The sequence below is a fragment of the Montipora foliosa genome, chromosome 1 (genome assembly GCF_036669935.1).
Source record: "Montipora foliosa isolate CH-2021 chromosome 1, ASM3666993v2, whole genome shotgun sequence".
Taxonomy (NCBI): domain Eukaryota; kingdom Metazoa; phylum Cnidaria; class Anthozoa; order Scleractinia; family Acroporidae; genus Montipora; species Montipora foliosa.
Window position 1 is genome coordinate 8,457,745 of NC_090869.1, and position 27,500 is coordinate 8,485,244.

The following is a 27,500-nucleotide window of genomic DNA, read 5'->3' on the forward strand; positions in this document are numbered from 1 at the left end:
AACAAAATTCCTCCAAAGCTGAAATTCATCCAATCAGAGCGCTGCGATAAGCATTACGAATTCCCATTACAAAAACAAACGGTCGAAAAGCCTGTCGGTTGAAGGTGGGCCTTTGTTCGGGACTAGAGACCTTCAGATTACGACGATGACGACGGCCAAAATGCTAAACAATAGATGGTTTGCAACCAATCTCTAGAGACACATAACAATGATGTAATGTACAGTAGACCAATTTCGATATATTAAAATTCAGTCCAAAACAAAAGGCATCATCTCGAGGCTCTGGGGAATAAACTGATACAATTCCTTACATTTATTCCCCAGAGACTCGAGATGATGTCTTTCGTTCGGGATTGACTTTTAATAAATCGAATCTGGTCTATTGCTGGTGGACGGACAATAGGAGCTAATGAGAGATCTTTTGTTTTCGCCCACCAACATGGCGCTTTCGTTTTGCAACTGTTTAGAATAGTTATTAACAGAAAAAAAGAAAATAGAAAATTATGGAATTCTTAAATGGACGCATAAATGCAAGGAATATTGGATTTGTGTAAAACTGCCAGGACATAAGCATTAGATATTTAAGAGGAGGATTTAATTCAAGGAAGGATTTAATGCATACTTGTAAACGTTACGGGAGTCTCGTCTACGAATCTTTTGTAATAGATTTCCATTTATATATATTTACTTTGTAAATATAATGCGGTTTTGGGCATTTGTGGATAATAAACATATTTTTCTCGTATTTAAGTGTACCTAATAACTTATCAACGTACTGAAAAGATAAGACAAGCCATTGCCTGGTATGAAGGGATGTAATGGGGCTGTAGTCGTAGACTTTGAAAAGAAGTACCACACAGATTTCATCCTCTTATATTTTTATTAACACTAAGAATTGATTCTTTATTTATTTTACTTACTTTAAGCGTAAAAAAACAACTCGTGATTTTTTTTAAATGTATAAAACTCATTTATTTGAACTGTGGAATAGAATGAAATGAACGTTGGATGATCTTCCCAACCTTCATTTCAACTTCTTTTAGCATTACCAGTGCTCGAAGTTTACAAAAAGCTCTAGATAAGCCGGGCAGCCAGACCCGTGCCGGAATTTGATTTCCCCTTGGTTGCCCATTAGGAACTCCCTACGATTGAATGCTCACCTTGCTGAGTTGCAATCACCTGTGTTTCACCTTTTAGCATTTTCAAAATGGTGTCTTTGATTTCCATTGACCACATGTTTGTGATATAGCGATACTCACTGTTTCGAAGCAATTCTTTTGATCATTGAATTTTAATTTGATTGACTTGGGGTGCAGGGATAGCACAGTGGTGAGAGCACTCGCCTTCCACAAATGTGGCCCGGGTTCGATACTCAGACTCGGTGTCATATGTGGGTTGAGTTTGTTGATTCTCTATTCTGCACCAGCCGGGGCTTTTCTCCGGGTAATCCGGTTTTCCCCTCTCCTCAAAAAGCAACATTTGACTTGATTTGCTTTATTTGTTAGGTTCCGTTGAGAGTGTCCCCAATTAGTGCTCCAGGGCAAGAACGACTAGACACTTAAATAAAGTTCCTTTCTTTTCCTTACATTTTGCCAACCACAGAACAAACGAACCCTTTGTTTCGACAGCCAGTAAACTTCTGGTTGGCACATTTATGACAATTGCTGACGTAGCGGTGAGTATTGCTTTTGTCTCTTGGATTTTCCTATCTGGTAATGTTTTGTAAAAGCTACAGATCTTCAAAACGCAGGAAAATGCTCAGCCGCGGCAAATCAATGATAATTAACTTTACACTTCTATCGGACATTGACAAGAGAAAACCGACGTAATTCACTTTCTATTTTCGGCAGGGTTGTCTGTTTTTCTGTTCTTCGGGCAACCAAGCTGTGCTTGCAGTATTAGGCTCTCCTTAAGATGAGTAGGCAAGTACAAGGCCGCCCAGCGACCTTTGCTTTTCCCATTGTGTCATTCTTAATTTTACGCTTTCGTATGTTGCACTATTGCGCAAGCTTTGCCTGCAGTTTTATCACTGAACAAGTAAGACCATGGCATGTGAAGGAGAAGCTGTGAATGCTATCTCCTTCGCATAATCCCAAAATAATTTTACGTTTTTGTGCCAGTACTAAAATTGTACAAAACTTGAAAAGAAATGCAATGCCGTTGGGAGGAGACCTGAAATTTCAAAGCTGTGCGGAGTTAACCTTATGGCAGGGGCGTAAAAACTGATTCCAGTCCGAAGTTTAAGTCGCAGACTCGTTCACTATTCGGAAGGGATGTTTCTTTGTTTTTGAATGTTGAGAATCTCGTCTTAGTTTTATGACTGATACTCATATACTCGGAAGACTAATAGTTTTGTTAGGGTATCCAGTTTGACTTCCATAGTCTTGGCGTTTGTCATGTGACCAAGTTCTGGCCATTCGATTGGCCAAATAACCTTGAATAATACACATAGTCGGAAATTTCTCGATAAAAAGATGAAATAGTTACATTCAGTAAAGACAGGTTGCCCTTTGACAACTGCATGTACCCGCCTTGCGTAGCTCTTTGCCTGAGGACACGCTAAGTTATGTTAATACCTAAATGATACTCAATAAATTCCTGATTAACTAAAACTATAGCTGCTACACCGGGCTGACTCTGGTGCTGCTGCAATGATTACTCGCGCATCATTTGAGAGTACCTGAAGGGCAAGACCTGCAAAAAGGAGAAATACCAGACTTGAGGTAAATTACAGGAATGAGAATTTAGAGTCGGACGAAAGATAGATAAAGGCCTCATATTTGACGTCCTGCTTCGGATGAGTTTCTAAGATGACAGTAAACCGCATATAAGAACGAGTGGATTAAGAACATCAGGCTGAAATTTGGCTAATAAAGCACCATATAAATAAAAAGAAATTCAGCCTGATAATTAAAGCATGCTCTTAATACAAAGGGAAAGGGTATTAGGATAAGGAAACAATACAGTACAGTAACTTATATCAAAGTATTATGATGTTCAGGACCATTACAAACTATAAACAGCAGGGTATGTTAATTAAACCTCTAGTAATATATAATTTGAAGTTTTTCTGAAACCAATTTTACGAACATTTGAAGAACACTTTCAGGGTGATTTCTCACTAAGCACCCCTCAAATAAGAACAAGATCAACCTTAAACCTGAAAAAAGTGTTGTTACATGTATATGCGGGTGTTTTCTGTATCGTACTTTTAATGAACGAACTACAACGGTCGCAAAGCACCTTTATAAAAATGTAGATTAAAAAGGTCGTGTCGTAACTCATTGAACAGGCTTCAGGATTGGCCAAAAGAACAATAAAACGAACAAAGATAACAATAGATTTAGCACAGACAACAACTGGAAGTACGACACTATACAGCCAATGAAAAATAGTGTCCAGCATGAGGTACGACCCAACCGGATAAGAACGGGACTCGATTACAGAATCGTTCGATTGCGTTGCTCACTTCTTCAGCACTGAGCCGTTCAAAGCCCGGATTTTTGTTAGGCTTCCTTAAAGGGGCTATGTCACGTGATTTTAGGGTGTTTCGGGGAAATCTCAAGTAAATCACGAGTTGAAAACTCGAAGATAGCCGGCAATGTGGAATTGAATTCCTTTACTGACAAAATTATCGTTACATCACAAGCACGATGATTATGATCAAAAACGACCTTTTTTCGGGCGATTTGCCATAAATTTTAAAACGTCAGGCCGACCTTTTTCAAGATAACCCAAAAGTAATTCGTTTCAATCTTGTCCATTTGTGTTCATCCATGCTTCTCTTTCCTCTTGCTGTATGTATTTCTTTTATGTTGTTCAACAGTGTTAAGTAGTTATTGCAATGTTTCATTCCACTTTTTGGGTATTTTAAGTGTCATGAAAAGACATTCTTTTGGCGTGACATATCCCCTTTAACTTCATCGACACTGAACGTTCTCATAGAAAGTCGATTTAAATTAAAGTGAAAAAACATAACTTAAATAAAATAGCAATAGCAATAGCAATTGACGATGTAATGGGGGAGACGAACATCGAATCGATTAAGGTAATTCCCTTGAAAATAACGTACTATCCAGATTTTTGTCAAACTTGGCACACTTGATATTCATTCACAGGACATTGAAAAAATGCAATAAAAAGATGGGTCACCGAAAAATTGTTGTTATATATATTGACAAAAGCTACTGAATATTACTGAAAACGTGAACCTACTTGTTTGTCTGGGCTATGATCTTTTAGTAATTGATTCCAAATTGATCAATGTTGCAAATAAATGTAAGCAAATTGGACCGCTACAGTTGTCACCTTGCACTCAGTGTCTGACTCCAAATGCAGTTTCACGTCATTTACATGTAGATACTACAACTTCTACTATCCAACTTTTTTTCTCCTTAAAATAATATTTTTTTCCGTATACCTAGTACTGGGGCGAGTTTCAAAGCAACAACTTCTTAACCAAGAAGAATTATCATGATTGCGCATAAAAGCTTTTGAACAGGAAAAGCGGCCTTTGTTCTCTCTCTTCAGATGGCCGGCGAGAAAGACCGCCATCTCCGCAAGTCGCAATTTTATGCGCAGAACAAGGGAATCACCTCAAGCCGATTAGATTTCAATAACACAAACAGAATGTACTGAGTTCGGTTCTACTTGCTGACCTCACTGTACATGCTCGAGGCGTCATATCCATCTTGTGCCGGATAACTGTCCCATGCTCTCGGCTGTAAATCTACAATCAGATTGAAGTGAAATCATTTAGATTTTAGTACAGTTGATGCCTTAAAAGTGACTTTGAACATCTACGGCTCTAAAAGCTCTAAAAAGAACTCAATTGGAGGTTTTCACGTGACGTCATCGCCGCCATGTTGGTCGACGAAAATAAAAGCTGTTTCATGGGCATCTTTTGTTCGTCCACCAGAAGTCGTACATTTCTCTATTGTTATTGGTGTCTCAAGAGGTTGGTTGAAAACGTCCAATTCTTTGAAATCTATTTGTGTTGATTCATCAAGGGCTAATGACCAGGCCGGAACGTATTTCTTCGCACTGGACTGGGCTTGTTCGCAATACAGCATTAGAGAACCAGCAAAATGTTGTATATTATTTTAAATGTGATCTCTGCGATTCAGACTATGCAATGTTGGCTTCAAAAGTCGACACTTGCATCGACGTGTGGAGGAACACAAACGATCGGTCATTAGCAATCACGTCAAGGAACAACATGGAAGCGAGCCACAGGAAATCGAAAGAACTTTAAGATCTTAAGAAAGTGTGCAAACAAGTCTTCCAGATGTTCTACATTCGTGACTTTAAAGTGCCCCTGTGATTAAAAAAATCACTTCCTTTTTTTCGTCAAAATTTTAAAGTGTGTTTGCTTAACACCAGACTGGCAAAATTTTGAGCTTTCATTTTTATCCAAAGGCCGTTTACTTTGAGCGTAACCCTAACGCTAATTTTAATCCTAACCATGAAGATTTTACCGTGTTTAGATAATTTTGTGAAATAGATAACCACTAAATGACAAAATACACCAAGTACCTACCGCTGATTATATATCAAAACGCGAGTTTAAAAGTCTGAAAGCCCAAAACTCCTGTGCTGCATATTAATTCTGCGGCGTATACACCCATTGCATTCTTAAACTAGTGAGCCTTTGACGTCATTCTCTCCTCAAGATTTTAAAGTTAGTAATGGCGGACCATTAAATAGGAAAATTCCAGTTAAAATAAACAGGTTTTTTTTTTTTTTTAATCAAGGCTTGAAACTTTAGTCGCTTTGTGTTTAGTTAACATAGTTTTAAAATCCAAAGAAAAATAAGAATTGATTTTTTGGTAACAGGGGCACTTTAAGGGCCCACTGACGTATTTTTTGGGGTGCGTTGCTAAAGATGTAATGGTTAAGTAATTTGAGAGAATTTGGCCTTTTTTTTTTCAGTTTCCAACTTTTGTAAGCCAATGACCCTAAGTATGCCGTCATCATGTCACGCCCATGGTCACGTGACCAATAAAAGAAAACTCTAAATTTGTCTCCGTGCTACGCAATTTGGGTATTTAATCGATGGTTTGATAATTTGTATTCGTTTTTCATCCAGCCAAGCATGGTTTTCTTTTTATTTTGAAAAATTCTATTTTTAAAGACATAAACGATACTGAAATACCCATAACTTTTTCAAAAAAGATGATTTGAAAAAAATCAATGCTTAGCTATGTTCTGTATCTGGGGGTGAAACGTGCCATGTAAAAAAAAAAAAAAATTCAATTTAAAGACCGCCGGAAGTCAGTTCGTTTACGCAAGCGCAGTTGATCTGAGAACTAGCGCGAGGAAGGGCGAGGAAACACCTTTGATAGAAACAACAGTTCGTGCGGTGACTTTTGCTTGTGAGTGTGTTTTCTTGTCAGCTCATGATGTGATGACGTCATTTAGCGGACGTAACATTTCACTTCCTTAGCAACGCGCGAAAAATCCGTCTGTGGGCCCTTAAGCCGAAACAAAACAAATAGAATGGATCTACCGGTGCGAAGCTGTTTGGAGGGACGCATGAACATCTGCGTGGGAGTCTACAGGACTGCTTGTAGCCGGCTCAATGGGTAGAGCATCCGATTGGTGTTGCGTATGCGGTGATCGAAGGTTCGAACCCTGCATAGGACTCCAATTTGTTAGTTGTCATTTCGCCCGTAACTACGCAACAAGCCTATCATTTAGAAGCGCTTATTTTCACTTTCAAATTGCCTAGGCGCCGCCAAATCAAATAATTGTGACGTGTCCTTCTGACACAAAAAGTTTAAGTTAAATTAAAATAAGCACAGGGTAGCCTTAACAAGACGTCACTGATTTAAGATGGCGGCGCTCGAGAATTTTGAAATAAAAAACAAGCGATTTTTCGGATTCAAGCGTTTTCTTGTGAATTTCAAAAGATTTAATCCAAATTGATCGTGAACACTTCCTGCGTTAAAGGTTATTTTTTGGTTGGGACTGGAGGTTCCCACAACTGGCCGAAGACGTACCAGATGGCTATTTTACAAGCGCAGTAGAGAAGTTGAATCAGGGATTAACCCAGAAAAACATCAGTAGCAAGTGGTCGGAGCGTGTCTGAAAGCTAGGAACTCCGGATTTCAATTTGATACCCTTACTATTTGACCACGCCACCATCTTCAAAAATATCGTCTATTGGGAGCTTTTAGGAAGGGCGACGTCTACGGGACGAGAATGCCACAATAAAACGTCTTTTTTACCTGCCACTCTAAGGCTCGGGCAAATGGCTTTAACATCCGTTCGAGTTTGTTGGCGGAACAGCGATGTTGAATCTTTTTGCCCCCTCCCCCTTTTAACCGTGTTGAAACATATTGAATCTAAGTTGAATCGATGCCCGCTTCCCCCCACCCCCCCACCTCTTTCAACATTGTTGGGTATGCGCCTGCGCACTAACTGGTCTCTCACTGCACGTATCCATGTCCTTACGTATAGTAACAAGTCCGTATCCATAGTAACAACCGCGGCTGCATCATGGGACTGAATACCGGGCCTCTCGTGAGACTCTGTTGAATCAAATGTTTTATGATGTGTTGAAACCGTATGCCCAGCCCAGCAGTCAACAACATCGTTCAACAAAATCGAACGGATATTGAATCAAGTAATTCATTGAAGACGTTTGCCTGGGCCTTAAAGCTCCCAAATGTTTCCGACCCAGTTCTCACTAACCATGGTAATTTAGCTCCTGATTTCTTTGTCCGGTATAAATTGACGACCCCCTATCAGTGGAGAAACCAAATTGACTCTGGATACTTTCAGGGAAGTAGATGCTCATATCCCAGTCAGCAGGACAGTTTGGCATAAACATCTGACAAATCACCTCATTAATATCCCAATCCATTGGAGGGCAATAATAAGGATAAAAATCCTGCGAACACGAAGCAGAAAACAGAGGATCAGATTGGCTTGTAGACTGATCATGCGGTATTTTTACGACTTTTGCTGTATTTTGACAGACCCTCAAGGCAAGTTGAATACAAATAAATAGATAACAAATGGTATGATTATCCAACTCCGTAAATTATTGAACAGGAAACGCACGAGACAAACACAAATTTTGGGTAGACTTTCATATACCTGACTAAAATGGCGTAAGACAAAATAACCTTTGTTATTAAATTCTCAACCTCGGTTAATGCATTTCTCGTGCTCTGATTAGTTTACTCACTCTCGGTTATCAGCTCATATACTTTAGCTTGACCTTATATGGCGAATGATTGCGCTAAACGTTGCTAAGTTAAAATTATTTTTGCCGGAAAGCGAAATTTCTCTCTGAATAAAGCGAAAAAAGTGGAAAGTTTCGATCAATTCCGACGTTAACCTCTCATTATTATCAATACGCGCGGCCAAATGACAAACTGCCCTCTGTAAAACCCGCCTTTTGCGAGCCAAACGGAAAATGCCCGGGCTGAAAATGCATTTGCCCCCCTGCTTCTGATTGGCAGCAGAGATGTCAAACAACTTCGTTCCACGAATATGATCCCGAGGATACCATTTCAATGTTTCGTGGATGACTTTTTGCTCTTGTTTAGCAGCTAATCGTATTGTAGCAATTACAACTTTTCATACCATTGTTCAAGCTACATCTCTGTTAAAAGTTTTTTCCTTATTAAATGAATTTGTACGATTTGGCCTTGTGTATTGATAATAATGATAATTACATCACTTTTGTCGGGCATTTAGTTTATTTGTGTCCCTCGTAGCATCTTTTGCACCCTCGCTCCGTTTGGGAGCAAATGATGCTACTAGCGTCACGAATAAACCGTATGCCCTCCAAAAGTCATGTGATTGTCCTATTGGCTTTTCATGCGTGACAAGTTTTTGAAACCAATTGCGACACTTCTTTCAACACTGATTTTAAAAGAAAGAAGAATTAATAAAAGTAATCTCTCATAGTTAATTTACCTGAGCTGCGTAAGCTTGACTTAGTGCTTCCCCAGTTCCGCCCGTCTCGGTAGAGCTCGTGGAATCCGACGACGACGAAGACCTTCGTCGTGACAGTGTTTTCCCAGCCGGTCGCCGGCCATGCTTTGGAGTGGAATTCAAAGTTCCGTCTAGAAAGTGAAGAAAAGCATATGATTACACGTGTGACGCACTCCGCTGCAAAGAAAGAGCATTTTTCCAGTTTTAACCAAAATTCTATCGTTTGGTGACGACGTTCGAAAAGTCACCGAAACGAGATAAAGACAAGATTACAGAGAAGCAATGACACCTTGAGCTTTCACATATGTTCCCGCAAAAACATGTCGATGTAACTCGAGATAAGCCATCATTGATAGACACTGATTAAATCACTATGGGGCGAGAACTAAGGAAATCCTTGTCGAAAACTGATTAATTAATACTGAGTGTTACCGTGTTTCTTTTGAATATCATGGAAATGTTATACTTCCACTTACTTGGAAAAACGAATTATCAAAGATTTAAGACCTCTTTCTTGGAAAAAAGTCTCATAATAGAAAAAAAGAATGGATTTGTAACCAAAGCCACCAGTTGAGTGCATACAATTGATTAAAAATCATTAAATATTCCATATTAGCCGGGGCGAAACGTTTTTGGCGACAAGGGTAAAGATATCTGCTAACTATATTTTTTGGCTTTCGTTTGATCCACCACCTCTACCGATCACGACACTCTCTGGAAACTTGAAAACAGCTTAACAGATCTTTATACAGCCAGTGTTCACGAAATTAATTATCAATGCGGCAATTTTAGTACAGAAAACCGAAACCTTCACTTTGTTAACTTTCCAAAACTGAGATAACTGACACAAGCACCACAACGGAACTAGATATTTCTCGACGATGAGATCGTTAGATCTTTCCTCATTGCCTCTTAGAATCACAAAAGGACTCGGGGCAAATAAAAATTTGGTATGTCTTTTGAATTAAGAATTCTTCTTAGCAACACTTTGTTAATTACCTTTTCATCTGAGGAAGGTTTAAAGTACTGTGTCATAACAATATGATAGATAAGATTAATTACAATGACCTCTCAAACTTGTCACTGCCTATTTTCGAATGCCAACAGGTCTTTTAAATATGAGTGCTTGTTCCGTCAACCGCTTTCGGCTTTGCTGGGAAAAACACTTGAATTTTTGTCTTTAATTTGCGCGTGCGCAGACTTGAGTGTTGACACACCCCACGACTTTTACTATTCTGGCTTTAAATAACACACTTAAACTGATTCAATACTTTACCAAACCTTGTTCACTGCACATCCATTTTCATTTTTTCTGCATGAAATGACTTTAAATAATACCAACAGGTAAACACACATTTATAGAAATCGTAGACTGTTTAACAGTAAGTTCATCTAGCTCTTGGTGACGAATTTAAATAAATTATCAATTGCTTTATGGGCATTAAATCCTAACGCTACAAAGGAAGCACTAAAAATGTTATAAGTAACTCAAAGATGAAGAACTCGTTTTGTTTAAAATCAGGATTATTTGCAAATCGTGTAAAATGAAAATCTTTGGTTTGATTGGGAAGTGCCAGGGGTTGTCTTAATTGTCAAAACAGTTATTATTTTGCGACTTCTGAGCGAACAGATTTAAGTTGACTTCGCTTTCGGAACAAAGGAAGGTTGGTTTGGCACATAGTAATTATACAGGTGGAATCCTCTGATTTTGTTCACTAAAGGATGTTATCTTTGAGTCTGATACGTAGACTTTTAATTAAATTGTACAATAACTGGCCGATAAATCAAAGCACGGCACTATAAACATACAATAATTCGGTTTTTTGTGGAACATGCGACAGTCAACTTGCATTGATAAGTTAAGGAAATTGGCAAGAGTTCAAGACTTCATCATAATTGACGCATAATTTATCTTGTAAATTTTGAAGGTATAAGCCCATCAGACTTCAGTTAGTAAGGTTTACAAATTTTTCTTGACTCAAACTCAGAGAAATACCCAAACACAGCCTAACCGACAGTGCGAGTCCAATTAACTTGATAAAGTTAAAGCCCAGTTAAAGTCGGCTGAATTTGGAGTTCAAAATGTTTTCAAGGATGTCAAACAAATACGGCTGTCTTCATCATCACTGAGACAAAGGGACACTTTCTATTTGAAAGGTAAAATCTAATATGAAAATTTTCCCAAATAAAATAGAGTGCGGGAACAAATATGTAACCATCAGAAAAACGGGTGAGAAATTGCGACTAAATTGAAGCGTGCTAATAAACAGATCATGTTTCTGGTGTCGTATAGGAAGCGTTACGAACAGTGCAGAAAATCCTTAATTTTGGTGAAAAGAAAAACACATTAATGTCTGAAGTTATACCTTTTTGCCCAAAAAATTTCCACTGGGAATTCTACATCTACATCTACATATTCCAGCACTCGGCAAAGTCCCTTTTTATCGTATGGCTGTTTCTGCTTATGGCCTCATACACCGTAAGCCTTTTTTTCAGAGACATCACTGCCAAGCCGGCCAGTTCTGCTGGAGAGAACAGGAGGGCCACAACACCGGGGCTACATCCCCTACTCTTATCGAATAGTGTGTGGGTTCTTTAACTTCCCACAGGGAACTTATGAACATAGAAGATATTTGTGAAACGGGGTCTACGGTTTATAGTCCTTATCCGAGAAGACTTGAAGTCTAACCATTTGAAGATGAAATTACAAAGGGAGCACTTTTTCCTCAGTTACTTTAAGATCCTCAGTGTTTGATCCGGCTGGAGTTCGAGCCCGCGACCTCCGGCATGACAGCCCGATGCTCAACGTTTATGGAATTTTTCCCGTGCATGTTCAGCTATAAAAGTTAATGTTTGTTCAAGATGATAAGTAGTCCTTTGCTGAAAACTAATCGATTTCACTTGATTCGTAAAAGGCCGGGGTGTTATTTAAGTTTCTCAACAGTTTCTCCCGTGCATGTTCAGTTGTAAAATTGAATTCAGTTTGTTCAAGAATAAGTAGTCTTTCGTTGAAAACTAATCGATTCACTTAATTTCGTGAAAGGCCAGGGCTTTTCTGATACTTGGATTAACATATATAAGGTTGCTCAAAGAGGCAGTTAACATTTTGTCAGACGCTATACATCACTTCTTTGATGACAGTGCAGGCCTTAGAAAGATCAAGCTAAGGAAATCGAGCTAGATCGATATCGTGCTGAAATAATGATATTTGCCCGAACTCAACGAAACCCAATTGCAATTGATTTCACTCCATATTTCTTGCCTACCTCCCACAGTCATCTCGCAAGTTCTACAGAGAGAAACGAGCTTGAGTGAGACGGTTTTCATGGACTTATGGCAATGAACAACCTGCAGTTTGCAATTAGCATGAAAGTCTCTGATGTGGAAAAAAAAAAGTGATGTTAACGAGGAAGAAGAAAAATTGTAAACTATCTTGAGAGCCTAGAAGTTTCACCTTTATCTAAAAGAGGCGTTAAGAGAAGCCAACAGGATGTCGTCGTTTAATTGAATCATCCCAAACTTCCTCATACGGGTACCACACGTTTGTTTTCTCGCCAAGTTTCATTTTGAAAGAAAACTGTGAACCATCTTGAGAATAAGGAAGTTCAAACTTTATAATTTTAAAAAAGGCGTTAAAAGGTGCCAATACGATAGCATGGTTTTTTAATGATTAAATCACCTCAAATTTCCTCATCCGGGCACATGTATATTTAGCTTTCATTTTGTGCGACTAAGAAGTTTTGGAATGACAGCATGACGGTCTGGGTCGCTACTGGTTTAGAGCGACGAAAGCACAACTAAAATCGCCAGTGATAACCTACATTGATAAAACTGGCCCGAGTATGTTCATGTGACAAGATAAACAAATTAAACATCAAATTTCGATAAGTTTCTCGCTACTACGAAGATAACGCATTAAAATCATGTGGGCAAACTCTTTAGTAAAGGCCTGTATTTTAATTTTTAAAATGTAGTTACCTCATTTCTGAAGTGAAATTATCTCCAGTCGCTATTTTCTGTCGTCCATACAATGTTGCTCTGGGCTACCCCTGCGCTTAAGTTGAATCAATGTGATGATTTCACCCCGTTTTTCAGGTTGTGTTCGGGAAAAAAAGTGACCGCCATTGGGCACGATTGTAGCAGAGTTGAGGACTTGCTCTAAAAATACCGTGAGGTGCCTATGCTTTAGTGTTGATTACGGTATTGTGAAATTTCGTTAGAATGTTTGGTGTTTCGTTAATAACAAACGGAAAACACTTTTGAAGGTATTTTTTCGTTCCAGTTTTACGGTTGGCCAATTGCCAGTCACCCGGAAAAGAACAACTTCATTCCAAAAACACCTGATACAATGAACGTTTTACTTTCGTTTCAATTGAATACCAGTTTGCTTTGTCTTTCGTTTGTCAAAGAGTATGCAAGATATTCGGCAGTTTATAATGCTTCTTTTTTCCACCCCGAAGAGCCACAAAAGCTTTTTAAGTATTTTGGTGGTAAATCCCTAATGAGATTCTCCTTGATCTGTCTAGTTGCCTAAGCAATGGCGGCGATGGGAGAGCGATTTGTCAATTATGTTTAGAGTCATGTTCGATTTTAGCGAGATCGATTGAGTAAAATGAGCAATCCAGTCCAAAAAAATAAACAAAACATTTCGAGTGATAAACGTATTACCAAGACAAAGACAGTCTCCGACAAAAAAACACGTGTTGCAAGATAAAAGAACGAATAGATGTCGTTAAAGGTGACTAATCGAGCAACGTTTAAAACTATCTGAAGTATTAGTTATTTTCTTACCGTTCTTTTGACTTCCTGTGAACAGGTAAAAGCACTTTTTATCGCGAACTCATGTCGCTCTGATCGACAAAATAAAGCGCTCAAGAAACATTACACCAAAATCAGCGAAGCATATTTAAAACGTATTTGGACGGAATCTTTCCCGAAAGCTGACAAGCGCCATTTACTTGGTCAGGCGATAAGCGATATAAATTTTGGCTTTATTTTAATTATTGTTAAAAGGATATCGCGACCAGGTGATGAAATGTTGATGTGCTTGGCACAAAGGTGGAAATAAGATTATAGTTAATTACATACACTCTGCTAATTCTTTTAATTTGGTCGTTGCTAAAGGGAATAGTTCGATCTATCATTATTCGGACATGGCTCAGTTGATAGAAGCGCAAAGCGATTCTCTATGGAATGCATCATTTTTGCAAGGTTGCAAAAATCGAACTGTATTCACCGGTTGAAATGAGCTCTAGTATTTACCATTCGAAACTTGGACAACCTTTAAGTGTCGAGATCTTAAGAAAGTTTTGTTTTAGCACAGACATTACAAAGCACACGAAGATTCGATTCTCTTGGCGTAGGTAATTACAACTTCCGGACTTTACTCCCCCACGTGCCTGAATCAAGGCTCGATCATCTAACCTTCATTGAATGTTTTGAACTTCAGAAGATAAATTTCGGCTTCTTTGAAACTGTTTTCTGGTTAAAGCAATTCATCTCCATGCCGAGGACGAATGTCACTCAAACACCTTTGAAAGAAATACCCCCGTTGAGGTATCACTATGCACCCATGTTTAAAAGCCCTGCCCAGTATTTGAAAGTTGGGTAAGAATTAAAAGAGAAAGGTTTTCAAAGACTGTATGCAGTCTACAAACCTTAAGAGAATTGGAACAATCACCAGTCGATTTGAAACAGAAAAACCCTTTACAAACAAGTTGAGGAGTGTAAATATGACTCTCATTTCCGTGTTGAGTAAAATACGTGATTTCGCTCTCTGGTTCCTTAGAGTGAAACCAGTGGAACCAGTGTATGGCTCTGAAACGTTTTTACTTGGCCATTTTACAGCATTTTCTTCTCAAGAACGCCTGCGGGGTAAAACGCTGTTAGTTTTTAGATTGTCGATGTCGTAATTACAGAAGGAATAAGAGAAGGAATCTTTCTGAATTCTTACGATCAAAGAAATCCCTTTAGTTACTTTAGTAAAAAAAATTACTATCAGTATAGCATATTTTACATTCAACGAAGTTTTGCAGAACAAAATGAAAGTTTGTTCTTTCTTCACTGGAAGATGGTCACTGCAAAGCATCTTGCTTCAAAAGGATAATGTCGATTGAGAGCGGAACTTACAAAGACGTCGTCTCGGCACATGGTGGTCAATGCAAAAGTCTACAGGTACATTTCTGTTCAAAAAAGGCCAATTAGCAGCATAACTCGAGGAACTAAATTAAACAAACTTGTTAACTTAAGAAAAAAAAATTTCAAGACCAAGATTTTGCAAGTAAATCTCTTCTTAATGTAGCTCTTACCTTTCGGTTTCGGCTCAAATTTGAAAGCTCTGTACGGATTGCTTCCTTCAAGTTTTCCCATCTCTCGAATTTCTTTAATTTCTTGCATTTTTCGCAAAGCGCAGCGAAACCTGGTCTTCCACGTTGATGGGTCCGCTTGATCTCCACGGCGATATTTCCCTGTGTGTTGAGCCCAGCGTTTGAATAACTCAGCGTGGGCAGGTTCAAATTCAGGCTTGTCTACTCGCACCCAAGGAACTTTGAAGATACCCCTTTCCTTGTCGATCCATTCCAAGCCTTCAATGTCTTTCTTCTCGATCTGATCTTGCAGCCAAGGTGTAAAGCGCTGCCGTGGTTGTTTTGCCACTTTGCGAAAGTAGGATCGATCTTCCCTCTCGCATGGCATTTGCGGCGAAGATAACATTTTTCGTGGATCTTGCAGTTTCGTGCGCTTAGCTCCAAATAACATTTCACTTTCTTGGTGTGAGCGTTCCATTGTGAGATCATAGAAATGCGGAGAAAGTTTTCTATGTAACTTCTTGCGCTATGCAGGGCAACTCTTGCTTTGCAGGCAAGCGTTTTAGAGCAGCGATTTATTCTTGTGAACGCCCATTAAGCATATAGCACAATAAACTGGCCTGCTATTGGCTGATGAGAATCGAGGTATTTAATAGTGTCCTGCATGTCTAGTGGTTACTGTGTCGGAAAGGACTATAAACTTCCGTACGAGATAAACCTGCTTTCGCAAAAAAAAGACAGCTAGTGTTAGATTTTAGATCTTGGTACGTGCAATATTGGATTTGTATTCACTTTGTTTTAAGAAGTTAAACTTAAAAGATGAGTGTGAAGTAGTCGTTTCGCATGACATTTGATACAATGGACATACGCGAGCCAATGTTGACTTAGTTGTTATCGCTGTCTTAAAGACGGCTTCGAGCTCGAGAGTGTAAGTTTCATTCAACATTGACAAATACATCTAAATGGCACGCATTTTAAGGTCCTGATGAAAGATCACAAAACAACAATAACAATGAAAAATATTATCGGTAAAAAGAAGGCGGAAATCAAAACATTACGCGCGTGCCTGAAAATTTACAACAAGGGATTAAAGGGATTAGACGATGCCGATCAGAAGAAAGGGAGAAGGGGGAGGTTGAGTTTGTCTTCTCACATTCGTGCAAATGTGGTAAAATGTTGAAGTTTCAGTCCCTGTGTCCTCTCTGTACGAATTCTAATTCTGTGAAAAGCCTTCATTCGTGCAAAAAGGTACACCACTACCTCAATCAAGGACAACACTTTTCCGTACCTTTTAAGATTTAAGAACAAGAGTTAACACTCCATATTTGAAGGAAGAAGAAACCCAAACTCGTTCCCAGGGTCTCCATTTTCTCCCTCCGCATCGACAGCGAGACCCTGGGAACGAGGTTGGAACAAACCAAGCGTACTCCATGCATGTGTGACCTGACGAGAGTCATCTGGATCCGGCCTTGTTTCGTTTGCCTTCTTCCTGTGGCATGAAAAAGCGTAATTTCAGACTATAATTGCTACTAAATAGTTTCATCTCATTAACATAATTTCTCGCGCTCTTTCTAGCTGTTATCGCATATTTTTCATCATTCTGTTTGTGGACTAGCCTTTTACGGATGTATGGACCACGTTCTCGTCAAACGGGTAAGAAATGAGAGGGTAAGGTGAATGCCTGGATTAAAATATGTAAAGGTCATAATACCGTATGAGGAAAAAAACGAGGTTCGAGAAACATGGAAGATATTGCCCGGGAGCAAATTCTCTTCCCCCTCGAGAGAGTTTTCTCACAGGATAAAAAGGACTCGATTTTCCGCATTTCACAAAGGCACCTAGCAGTTCCTCGAAGTAAAACTGTTGTTCAAACGCGAGTAATTTACAAGCAAAAACAACAATAACACGAAAGGTAACAACGGCTGATAACCAGGCCCTAGTTGTTCAAACGATAGATAGCGCTATCCGTCCGATAAATCACTATCCAGCGGATCAGCAAATGCTTGCAAAATCAATTGAGTTGTCCGGTGGATATAAAGGATATTACACGGTGGCGAGAAGATATGAATTTTATGTTCGAGTGGCAAGAACAATATCTCACGAGTGAGCGAAGCGAACGAGTGAGATATTGTTCTTGCCACGAGAACATAAAATTCATATCTTCGAGCCAACGTGTAATGTTCTTTTTATTATATGGAGACTAAATATTGATAAATTCCGATTTTATTGTGTTGCAAAGTAGTCAAGTTTTACAAATACTGCTGGGCTTTATAAAAAAGGCGGGAAAAAAAGGCGGGAATCGTGACGTCATTGAACGATACGACACTCACAAAGGTGACATACGGAAAATACGCCACTCGGGTCCCGGATGAAGTGGCGTATGGAATCTACGAGTGGTTTAGTTCCCAGTAAAACACTCTCCTCCATATAATAAAGTGATTCATCCGGCGGATATCGCTATCCATCGTTTGAACATTTGTGGCCAGAAATTTGGCTCTAAACACACCCAGACTTCTCTCGGTCCAGGAATACGGACAGCACATAGGCATACCTCGGTATCTTCCAACTCGCATTATGATAATCATGTAGTGTCTTCTGGCATTGAACATATGGATATCGTTATTTCAGAGCAACGACAAGGAATAGAACATCTTTCTTTCTTTCTTTTAAAAGACCACTTAGGTATCCGGAAACGGTATCTCTTCTCTAACCACGAGACCACCAAGCAGTCTGTTGCTCAAACCGCAATTTTTAATCCCGGCTAAACCCCGCAGTAGATCTGCCATAACACACACTACCAAACAATTCCAGGTAGCTACCCGAAAAGGTCGCTCAGTACAATCCTCTCGTCGATAGCTACATACAACTTTACACTTACTGAATAGCTTGAGTAGAAACTTAAACCTCTTTCCATCAATGATTACATGATCCAAGACATTTTTGATTTTGCCGATACTGTCAGAAATGTCAACATTCAAGAAGGCGACATATTCGTGAGCTATGACGTATCTTCGCTGTTTACAATTGTCCAAGTCGATGAAACTATTGATATCCTAGTCGAACGTACCCTGGCTGCCAGAGGTTTTTCTCTCTCAACTTCCATTCCTGGGGATGACGAATATTATCGCGACTCGCTATTCCGTCGCTCTAAGAGAGAAAAAACCTCTGGCATCCAGGGTAAGTCGAACGGGCTTTCAACGATGATTGGTTCAAAAAGACCCCTGGCTCCAATCTTCAGCCGGCGCAGCTGAGGAAACTATTACAAGTGGAAGTCAAGAATCAACTCTTTCAGGTTGATGGCAATTTATATGAACAAGTGGACGGTGTGGCTATGGGTTCGCCCCTTGGCCCACTCATGGCAAACACATTCATGCATGAGCTAAATTATAGCGAAATTGAAAGCAGACAGAAATATTCCCGACTTCTACAAACGCTTCGTTGACGATACATTCGCCATCGTTCCTGGCATAGCCACGGCCAAGACCTTGCACCAAGCCCATCCCTCAGCGTCCTTCACCATGGAAATCGAAGCCGTGACAGGCAAACTTCCATGACGACTATTAGAGAAGAGAACACAATCCCACAATCCATACAAAGGTCTACAAAAAGCCGACCAATACAGGGCTCTTACTGCATTACCAAAGCCACACGGACGCGCGATACAAGAGAAGCTTGCTAAGAACAATGCTACACAGAGCACATCGTCTCTCTTCCTCAACGAATGCTTTCACTCAAGAATGTAAAAAGATACATAGATAGTTTATTCACCTTAAAAACTTGCAGCCAAGAGCTGAATTGTGATAAGGTTTACAAATACAAAATTTACTACTGTGCTAAATTACAACTAATTATAGGACTTTGCGACTAAATAAAAAAGGGTGATCCAACATAATTTACTGAACTAAAAAACTGTTATAGAATCACAAATTCAAAAGCATGCGTCAAGTTTCTATGTGCAATAAGAAACAAAATTATATCTAGTTCTAAACTACTATAAACATAACTTAAAAGAAAACTATTATTGCATCTTTCAGTTTTACACTTCGGATGGATAAATGTTCTTTGTTCTCTCAGATAGTAGCTTGGTTGGTACTTACTTGGAAGTAGTTTGTGAAGACTGTGAGATTGATTTGCACATATTTCATCGAACAACTTTGCCGCAATTGCCTCTCTTCTATCATATATACAGTGTTAAAAGTCCAGATAGTTCTAGAGCCTTAGCATACGATAGCTCGGGGTGAATAATCTTCATAGCGAGTTTTTGAAGTCTTTCTAGGTCTTCGCTTAGATAACTTGGTAAAGCGCGATGAAAAACTGGACTTCCGTACTCCAGAATAGTGCGAATGCATGTAAATGTAAAATAGAAGAAGCTCTCTTGTGGCAACATGCGATTTCTTAAGCTGTCTTAGAAAATACAATCTTGTAGAAACCTTCCTTCCTAGTTCTGACACATGGGCATTCCATTTTAATTCACTGTTTATATTGAGTCCTAATAATTTCACACTGTTCACAGTCTCTGGGGTATGACGCTTAACCCAGATAGGGTCAAATTCTGGTTCGTTTTTTGCGAAGCTAATCCTAAGCTCTTTGCATTTTCTTTCGTTTAACTGAAAACTGTCATCCCTTACTTGTATTGCGAGATCGTCTACTATTTGCTGAATACAGCTCTCTTGGCCTTTAGTTATCACCTCAGAGATTGTGGTATTATCCACATATTTCCACATATCTGCCTCTCCTGCATTCAAGTCATTAATCATTATTAAGAATAGCCATGGCCCAAGCTTTGTCCCCTGTAGAACACCAGCTGGAATGTAACGCCATTCGGAAAAGCAATCCTGGGCCAGTTTAACTCTCTGTCTCCTATCCGATAAAAAGTCAACAATCCAGCATAATATGTGGTTCGGAATATCGTAATCTAAAGGTTTACGCACTAAGATATTGTGATCAATTAGATCGAACGCCTTACGGAAATCAAATAAAACCAAACCACTCTTAATCACGGCCGAGTTCCCATCGGAGCTGACGTGCCAGTTATGGATCATGCTAACAAGTGCGTGCGAAGTGCATGATTTAGATATTGTCCCATATTGCCTTTTGTCGATTTTCTTTAGCACGGCGGGTATCAACAACATAATCGTCTGCAATCTTGGAAAGGATAGGTGTAAGGGAGATGCGGGCGAAGGTGCATTAGCCCAAAGCCCTTACGGGCTACGGGTCTAATTGCTAATTAAAATAGGAAAAATAATGGCGCTGCACGTGCAGCCCGAGTTTCCATGCATCTCTTTGCCGTACTCCATAAAACAACAACGTGAAATCGCCTAATTTTAGGTTTTGACGACAACGCGAGTATATAACAATGAAGCATTCATTTTCTATTTTTACTTTAAAACTGTTCACAGGGTCGTTTGCCCGTATCATTGTACATGGTGAACAAGACTATGACCGAATAATCGCGACCTAAATACTTGCGTTAACGCTTTAAGCAATAGAGGACTTTTTCCGTGTTTGCAAAGTCATCTCAACACATGGTGGAGTTGGGTTTGGAGGGTTTGCATAACTCTCGAGAATTCTCCCAACTCGCCGAGTGTAAACTTTTTCTCAAAAATAATTTGACAAATGAAGGAAAATGCTAATTCTACTTACTTCTGATTGATTGAAACAGATTTTCTTGATACACGCTCATATTTCCTACCAGCCAATCAAAACGAGAGTCTCACAACACATAACTAATCAAAAAATTCTTGCGATGACAAAGCCGTGGTCACGTACTCTCATATTGTGGAGCGACGTTTTTTTCCGCGACGTTGTCGTTTTCCTTGCTTACAGTCACGCTATGTCACGCGTGACCAGTAGTTTTGAAAATTTGAACTCAGTATTCAAATCTGCTTGCCAGTTTTGAACTTTGTCCTTGAGGTTCTGAATTCCCCTGGATGTTTTCCTTGATATAATAATCGAAATTCTTTAGCTATGATCTTTCGTTTTATTACATACATTTACATCTACAGCACACCTACATGTTTCAGCACTCGGCAAAGTCCGTTTTTCAATTATGGCTGTTCTGCTTAGGTGGCCTCATACCACCGTAAGCCTTCTTAGAGACATCACTGCCAAGCCGGCCATTTCTGGAGACAACAGCTGGGCCACAACACCGGGGACTACATCCCCAACTCTTATCGAATAGTGTATGGGTTCTTTAACGTCCCGCAGGGAACTTATTTGAACATAGAGAAGGTATTTGTGAGACGGGGACTATAGTTTATAGTCCTTATCCGAGAAGACTTGAAAGTCTAACCATTTGCAGATGAAATTACAAAGGCAGCACATCCTCTTCAGAGATTTTAAGATCCTGTGCATGGGTTTAAATCCCGTTGAAGGGCCTGGTTTTTTCAGATGTCTATAAAGTGAAAACCAGTTAAGTGGGAGAATCATTCAGTTCTTTTGCATAAAACCTGCACATCAAATATACATTAGCGCTCACACTGCTTTCGAATAACTTGGCCAAGTCCAATTTCAATACTCACGTATTATCAATTATTGCTACTCATTGAAAGTAAGTGCATCTACTTACCAATGCACATTCGGGTTCCAAATCCGAAAGGGAGCGAAGAAAAAGAATGATATGGAGACTTGTGTGTATCATCCCTCAGCCATCGCTCAGGTTTGTACTTTTGACGTTCATCAAACAGCTTGGGATTGCGGCCCATTGCGTACAACGGTATACGAATCATTGTCTGCCAAAGAGAATTCAATTCGTAAAGGTTGAGAGGGTAGAGTATGGGAGGACGCAAACGCTAGAAAAAACAAGTCTGAATGTAAACCTCGGACGCGATGATGTCTTGATGATGTTCGAGCGTGAATAAAATAGAATAGAACACGCAAAAGCACCTTCTTTGCTTTGGGCATGCTCGTCCCCAGATCCCTCCGTTTCTTTTGGTCACTTGGTCAACGACGTGACCAAAACATTAAAAAAACCCGAAGGTTCTGCGGACGCTAATGTGCTTTTTGATGCTTCACTTGAGACTGAACCAAGTGTGGACGTCCTTGCACCGAATATCATTAGCTAACATCCACCAAAACTCCACGTGACATTTCTTTACGTTTTATACATGTCATGATAAAGAAAAATATTATTTTGCGCTGACGTTCAAATAACCATTAGGTAATTTTTTGACCCTAGGGGCTCTGTGCAGGTGCAACGGAAGCTACAGCGAAGGCGTTGATCGACTGGGTCGCACCTAGAATAGAGTACTATTGATGCACTTCGTCTTGTTAGGCTTAGGGTTAACCATAAAAGAAAAACAGTTTACATCACTCACGGTAGGGAAGAAGCATAGACCGTTTACCTGGGAATAACCAATCAAGTTCGCCTTGTCGGCTTATCAAATTGACTTGCCTTGGGAGGTATGCGATAGCCCTGGATAACGATCTCTTCCTGGAGAAAACGGGAATTTTCAAAAGCAACAGGATACATCCTAGAAAAAAAAAGAGGGAACAACACAAAAGATTTAACAGGAAATTAAGTTTGAACGGTAAGCTTATGTTTTTGAGATTTTTGTTTCAACTTGTACCATCTTGAAAGTCGATAAGCAGTAAACGGGTCAAACTCTTCCAAGCATTCGTCACAAAAACATCAGACTCAAATAAAATAGGGACCAAATTGGGCAATTTCAAAGTTATGTGTCGATTGACTTGGCTATTTAGGTGATCTTGTTGTTACACATTAATTTACAGGATGAGGAACGAGTCTGATTCGCTAAGCGGTCGAGAGGGTTTTTGCTGCGAAAGAAATCGAAAATTTCAGCAACATCCTACTCGCGCTGATCGCCTCAGGTCAACCGCTTTTAATTATACTGCCTTTTCATACAACAATACCACTGACATATTGCGTTGGTGCTAATAGCGTCAGATAGTCTTTCTAAAAGAGGCATCAAGGAGAAATTTCAAAAATAGAGAACAAAAGCAACATCGCCAGCAATTCGAATCGCACCGTTTTGTCTAATCCTTATATTAATCCGTGCAAACGGACGCAGCATTGTTGGCGAACAACTCCCAACATTGCAACATTGTTGGCCAACAACTCCCAACATTGCAACATTGTTGGCTTTTACAAGTTGCGTCCGTTTGTACACCCTGTTATATGGTGTTGCGTGTTGTTGTGAGTTGAACGAACTTTGAAACTGGTCAAACTTGCCAACATTTCTCTTGTTCCGTGATCGCCGAAGCGTAGCACAATAATGTTGAATCCGTTGGTACAGCTCTTCCAACATTGTTGGGGCCACGCACCCTCATTACATATGGTCTCCATGAAGATAACGCATCAACATAGTGAAAACAAGATAGCAGCCGATTTTTTAAAGTTTACAAAGTCTTATGGGTCGTATTCTTCCCATAATACACTGCACGTCCTTACATTGTTGGCAGTTGTTGCTTCTGTTTGCACACAAATACTAACACCATCCAACATCTGCAGAACCAACAACTTCGTCCGTCCTTGCGTACGTTTGAACTGGGTTTTAGTATAGGTAACCACATGATTTTTCTCGTGCAATCTGGAATAAATAAGCACGAGTACATTTTTTCAAAGACGACCAAAATTGCATGAGCCCGTAGGGCGAATGCAATTTGTAGTCTTTATCGCTTCGCGTGCCACTTTTTTCTTCTTACTACATTTTGACGTCTTCTGTGATCTATTACGGAACAGACCCACGGCAACATGACATCTATTTGTTAAATAATATACAAGAAAAAAATCGAGACGGTCACGCGTATCACGCAATCAGAGAAAATTGCGCCATCCAGGGCGCGCGCTTGATTTGAAAACAAAAGATTTGATTGGTTCTGACCAAACCCTATAGTTTATTAGCCAATCATAATCCAGAAGTTCGATGTGTAATTTGCACCGGTATTACACTTTTTGCACTGTGTTAAGCCCTGACCAAACGAGAGAGAGAGAGAGAGTTCATGAGAGTTGACGAGATCTGAAACTCTTGAGAGTCGATGAGAATGATCGAGAGTTGGCCAAACGAATGGCGAGTAGCCAGCCGGTACATTCAGCTAGCCAGACCGGTTAAATGAATTTTGTGCCCAAACAAGCTTCTGCGTGTTTAGTTAAGGACATTCGCGCCCAAAACGTTCCCACGTACAGATTTTTTTAAAACTCGTCACGCAGAAAGGTAATGATCTACTTTTGCCAAAAAGGCAAAAAAAAAGGGGGGGGGGGGGGGAAGGGTCACCGTGCTCGTTTTTGAAATCATGACGTGCACTTTTAGAAGCTTGCGTTATGTTAAGACAATATTAGCTTACAACTGTCAGCAATGAAACCTGAGCTACATTTGTGAAATTTAGATCAGGTAAACGTACTCAATTCAACATAACTAAATTGAATATAACTAAACAAACTTTTGCAGCTGATTCCTTTTTCTGAGGTGAAATAGACCTTGAAAAACGATACATAGTAGTCTAAGAAAGAAAACTTCGGTCGCACGAGAGCATAAAAGGCGAAATATTTCCAACTTCTCACGTACAGATTTTTTTTTGTTTGTTTGTTTTTTGTTAAAATGGACAAAATCGGGAAAGGAAGTGATGGGGGTCACCGAGCATTCAAGAGAGTAAAATCGCTGTGAAGTTCTCAAAGCGATTGTCTATTCGCACTGTCACGCCATTGCGTGACATTTCCGAGAAGGCCTGGGTCCACAGCTATCCCATGATGCCACATCCTTTCACGTTTCTTTCTTGTGGAAAGCATCGTGTTTACCTTCGTATGCATGACGTGTGCGTGACATGCGCGAAAAAATGCGCAATAGCAATGGGCGCGAACGTCCTTAAATAAAGGTTTCATCATGGTCATCATATCATTTTTTTTCCTTTTTGTCTGACCCCGCTGAAAAAAAAAACAGTAACTGCTGACCACAAAACTCTCGCTCAAACTCTCGTGCGCGGCCAAACGAGACAAAACTCTCGCCAACTTTCATGAAAAACTTGAGCAGGTTCAAATTCGATGAGAGCTCTCGAGAGTCGATGAAAGTAGCTGAGAGTGAATGGGAGTTCCTGGCCAAACGAGAGCGAGAGTTTCAACTCTCGTCAATTCTCGTCAACTTTCGCTCTCGTTTGGCCAGGGCTTTACACTTGAACTGCACTGCTCTCAGTCAATCAGAATCGAGCAATCTTTCATGTATATTATTAGTCGTGATATTCCAATATCACGACTCATATTTAGGTATGAGAATGGTATTATGTAGCCTCCTTCGCAGCCGTTTTTAGGCTCGTCCCTCCTAAAAACGGCTGCGAAGGAGGCTAGGTATTATGGGAATGTTTAGGTGTTTAGGTAGTCCATAAATTATACTTGCAATGCATGCAGTGCATGTTTCAACCACAAAGTGCTGGTATTAAAATGGAAAGATATCAGTTATGAAGTTTCATGATTAACCTGCTAGTTGAATTTAGTACTCCTTAGGAAATGTCAGTGCTATTGAATGTGTTAATGTAAATCTATTTAAAGTTTATTTTTAAGGACGCTTTTGATTTGTAAGTTCTTTTAGCCTGTACAGTCTTGAACAATGAAGTTAATTTAGACTAATTAACAGTTATTTTATTGTAAAGTGCCATGGACAATTAGTGGAGTATGGCACTGTATAAATGTTCTCATTTATTCTTATTTATTTAAAAAAACTACTGGGACATTTCAACACAGCTCTCAGATAGAAAGCACACTGTGATTGGCCAATTTAGTGGGCTGTAACTATGTACTGACCACTAGAATTAATTTTTTTCTTTTGGTGCTTGCTTTGATGACCTAGGGATATAATAAATAACTTGAAAAACCCTGTTACAGGCCGCTGGCTAGTTTTCGCCAACTTGTTGTTTTCCCAGCTCAACTGACGACTCACGTGAGAAATTAAACTGGAAAAAAAAGCGGGCTAGAACCTTACAGTAAGGCCCTCCCTTGCACTCGGTTAGTTAGAGGTAACCATTTACACAAGAAAACATCCAACCTCATTTTCTATCAATGTTGAAGTAAACAACAACATGCTTTCTTTCAGGGAACAAGCTAGCATGTGCTCTGTTTGATAAGAATCTACTAGGTCCTCAATTGAGACAGCACTGATACCTTAGGGTCTCTTTGATACATCCTCGCAATAATGGCATTTTCTGCAATGCTGCAGGTGTGGCACGTTCCCCTGGTTTCAGAACTGAGCTCACTTCATCATGAAGTTGTTTTTGCACATCTGGGTTTCTTGCAAGCATGTACAGAGTCCACAAAGAAGTGAAGGATGTCTGCAAAACAAATTTATGATCTAAAAATTAGAGACTTGCGGTTTTTCAATTTTAAAAACTTCTCTGTTTTTGGTTGCAAACATTACAGGGTGTGACCATAAGCAGCTTTTTCAGAGTTTTGGAATGCTCACCATCCATGTATTGAGAAATTTGTAGATGTACAGTGGCATGCCTTCCTGACCAGGAACTGTAATTTGACAATATAGTTTGCAAGTTAATTAAAGGCTTAAGTTTTCACTGAGGTTCAACGACTTCTTATCAGTTTATGCACTGGTCAGATTTATTGAAATAATTAACAGCTGCCCTTCTTCACAATCCAGTATCCTAGATCCAAAAATTTCAATTTAATTTGGGGTTAGGCTTACCGGCACGTACCGTTTCAATTGCAGGGAAAAGAAGTTCAATCAGGTTTGATGTTATTTCTTTGAAACTGATGTCTTCTCTGCTGATTAGAAAGGTGAGGAACTCAGCAGCGTCATCCTCCTGAATGTCTCCTTTATCAAGTCTCCCTTGTATTTCATTCATTTTTTTCTCAATGCACCTGTCGCCAAAACTGTAGACGACATCCATGTGATCATAGAAATCCTGGACAGACTTCAACCTGTAGAACTTATCAATCCATGCAGGAATAAGGAAAATCTTAAACACAGTTGTGAATAACTTGTGAGCTGATTCAATGAACTTGGCAGCCTCAACTGATGGAGACTTGGTGAAGGAACCAAATCGTGTCTCAAAGAGGACAGTTCCAATTGCTGTAAGATAAAAACAAATAAACTACTTTACACTGTATATTAATCTTTCTACATGTTTAAGAATTTTTGCTGGGTTGCCGGGACTTTAATATGGGCAGTCTTCTTTGGAGGTGGGTTTAAGTGCCAAGCCAGGTTAGCAAACATGACAACCTATCGTATTTGGTTACATTCATGAATCATCCTGAGGATAATGTGGCCCACCAAGTCAATACAAATATGG

General features: G+C 39.6%; 3 protein-coding genes across 3 annotated transcripts in view; 1 reads left to right on the plus strand and 2 right to left on the minus strand.

Annotated features, from left to right (window-relative positions):
- Window positions 1-732, plus strand: part of LOC137971557 (ankyrin repeat domain-containing protein SOWAHC-like) — a 19,896-nt gene extending 19,164 nt beyond the window's left edge. Inside the window, exon 6 of the mRNA XM_068818423.1 lies at window positions 1-732. This exon is cut by the window's left edge and continues 1,090 nt beyond it. The gene's annotated coding sequence lies outside the window, so the exon portion shown is untranslated.
- Window positions 733-861: 129 nt separating this feature from the next.
- LOC137971407 (interferon regulatory factor 1-like) lies at window positions 862-15,837 on the minus strand. Its single transcript, XM_068818258.1, has 5 exons — window positions 15,258-15,837; window positions 8,932-9,080; window positions 7,696-7,894; window positions 4,659-4,729; window positions 862-2,694 (listed from the first exon to the last, which is right to left on the minus strand). The coding sequence occupies exons 1-5, from the start codon at window positions 15,730-15,732 to the stop codon at window positions 2,656-2,658; spliced, it is 933 nt and encodes a 310-aa protein (XP_068674359.1). The 5' UTR covers window positions 15,733-15,837; the 3' UTR covers window positions 862-2,655.
- Window positions 15,838-21,814: 5,977 nt separating this feature from the next.
- LOC138009166 (cytochrome P450 10-like) overlaps window positions 21,815-27,500 on the minus strand; it is a 9,969-nt gene continuing 4,283 nt past the window's right edge. Inside the window, exons 3-6 of the mRNA XM_068856421.1 lie at window positions 26,904-27,280; window positions 26,362-26,528; window positions 22,648-22,726; window positions 21,815-21,985 (exon numbers count right to left, since the gene is read on the minus strand). Coding sequence (XP_068712522.1) covers window positions 21,815-21,985; window positions 22,648-22,726; window positions 26,362-26,528; window positions 26,904-27,280 — 794 coding nt within the window. The remainder of the gene's footprint in view (window positions 21,986-22,647; window positions 22,727-26,361; window positions 26,529-26,903; window positions 27,281-27,500) is intronic.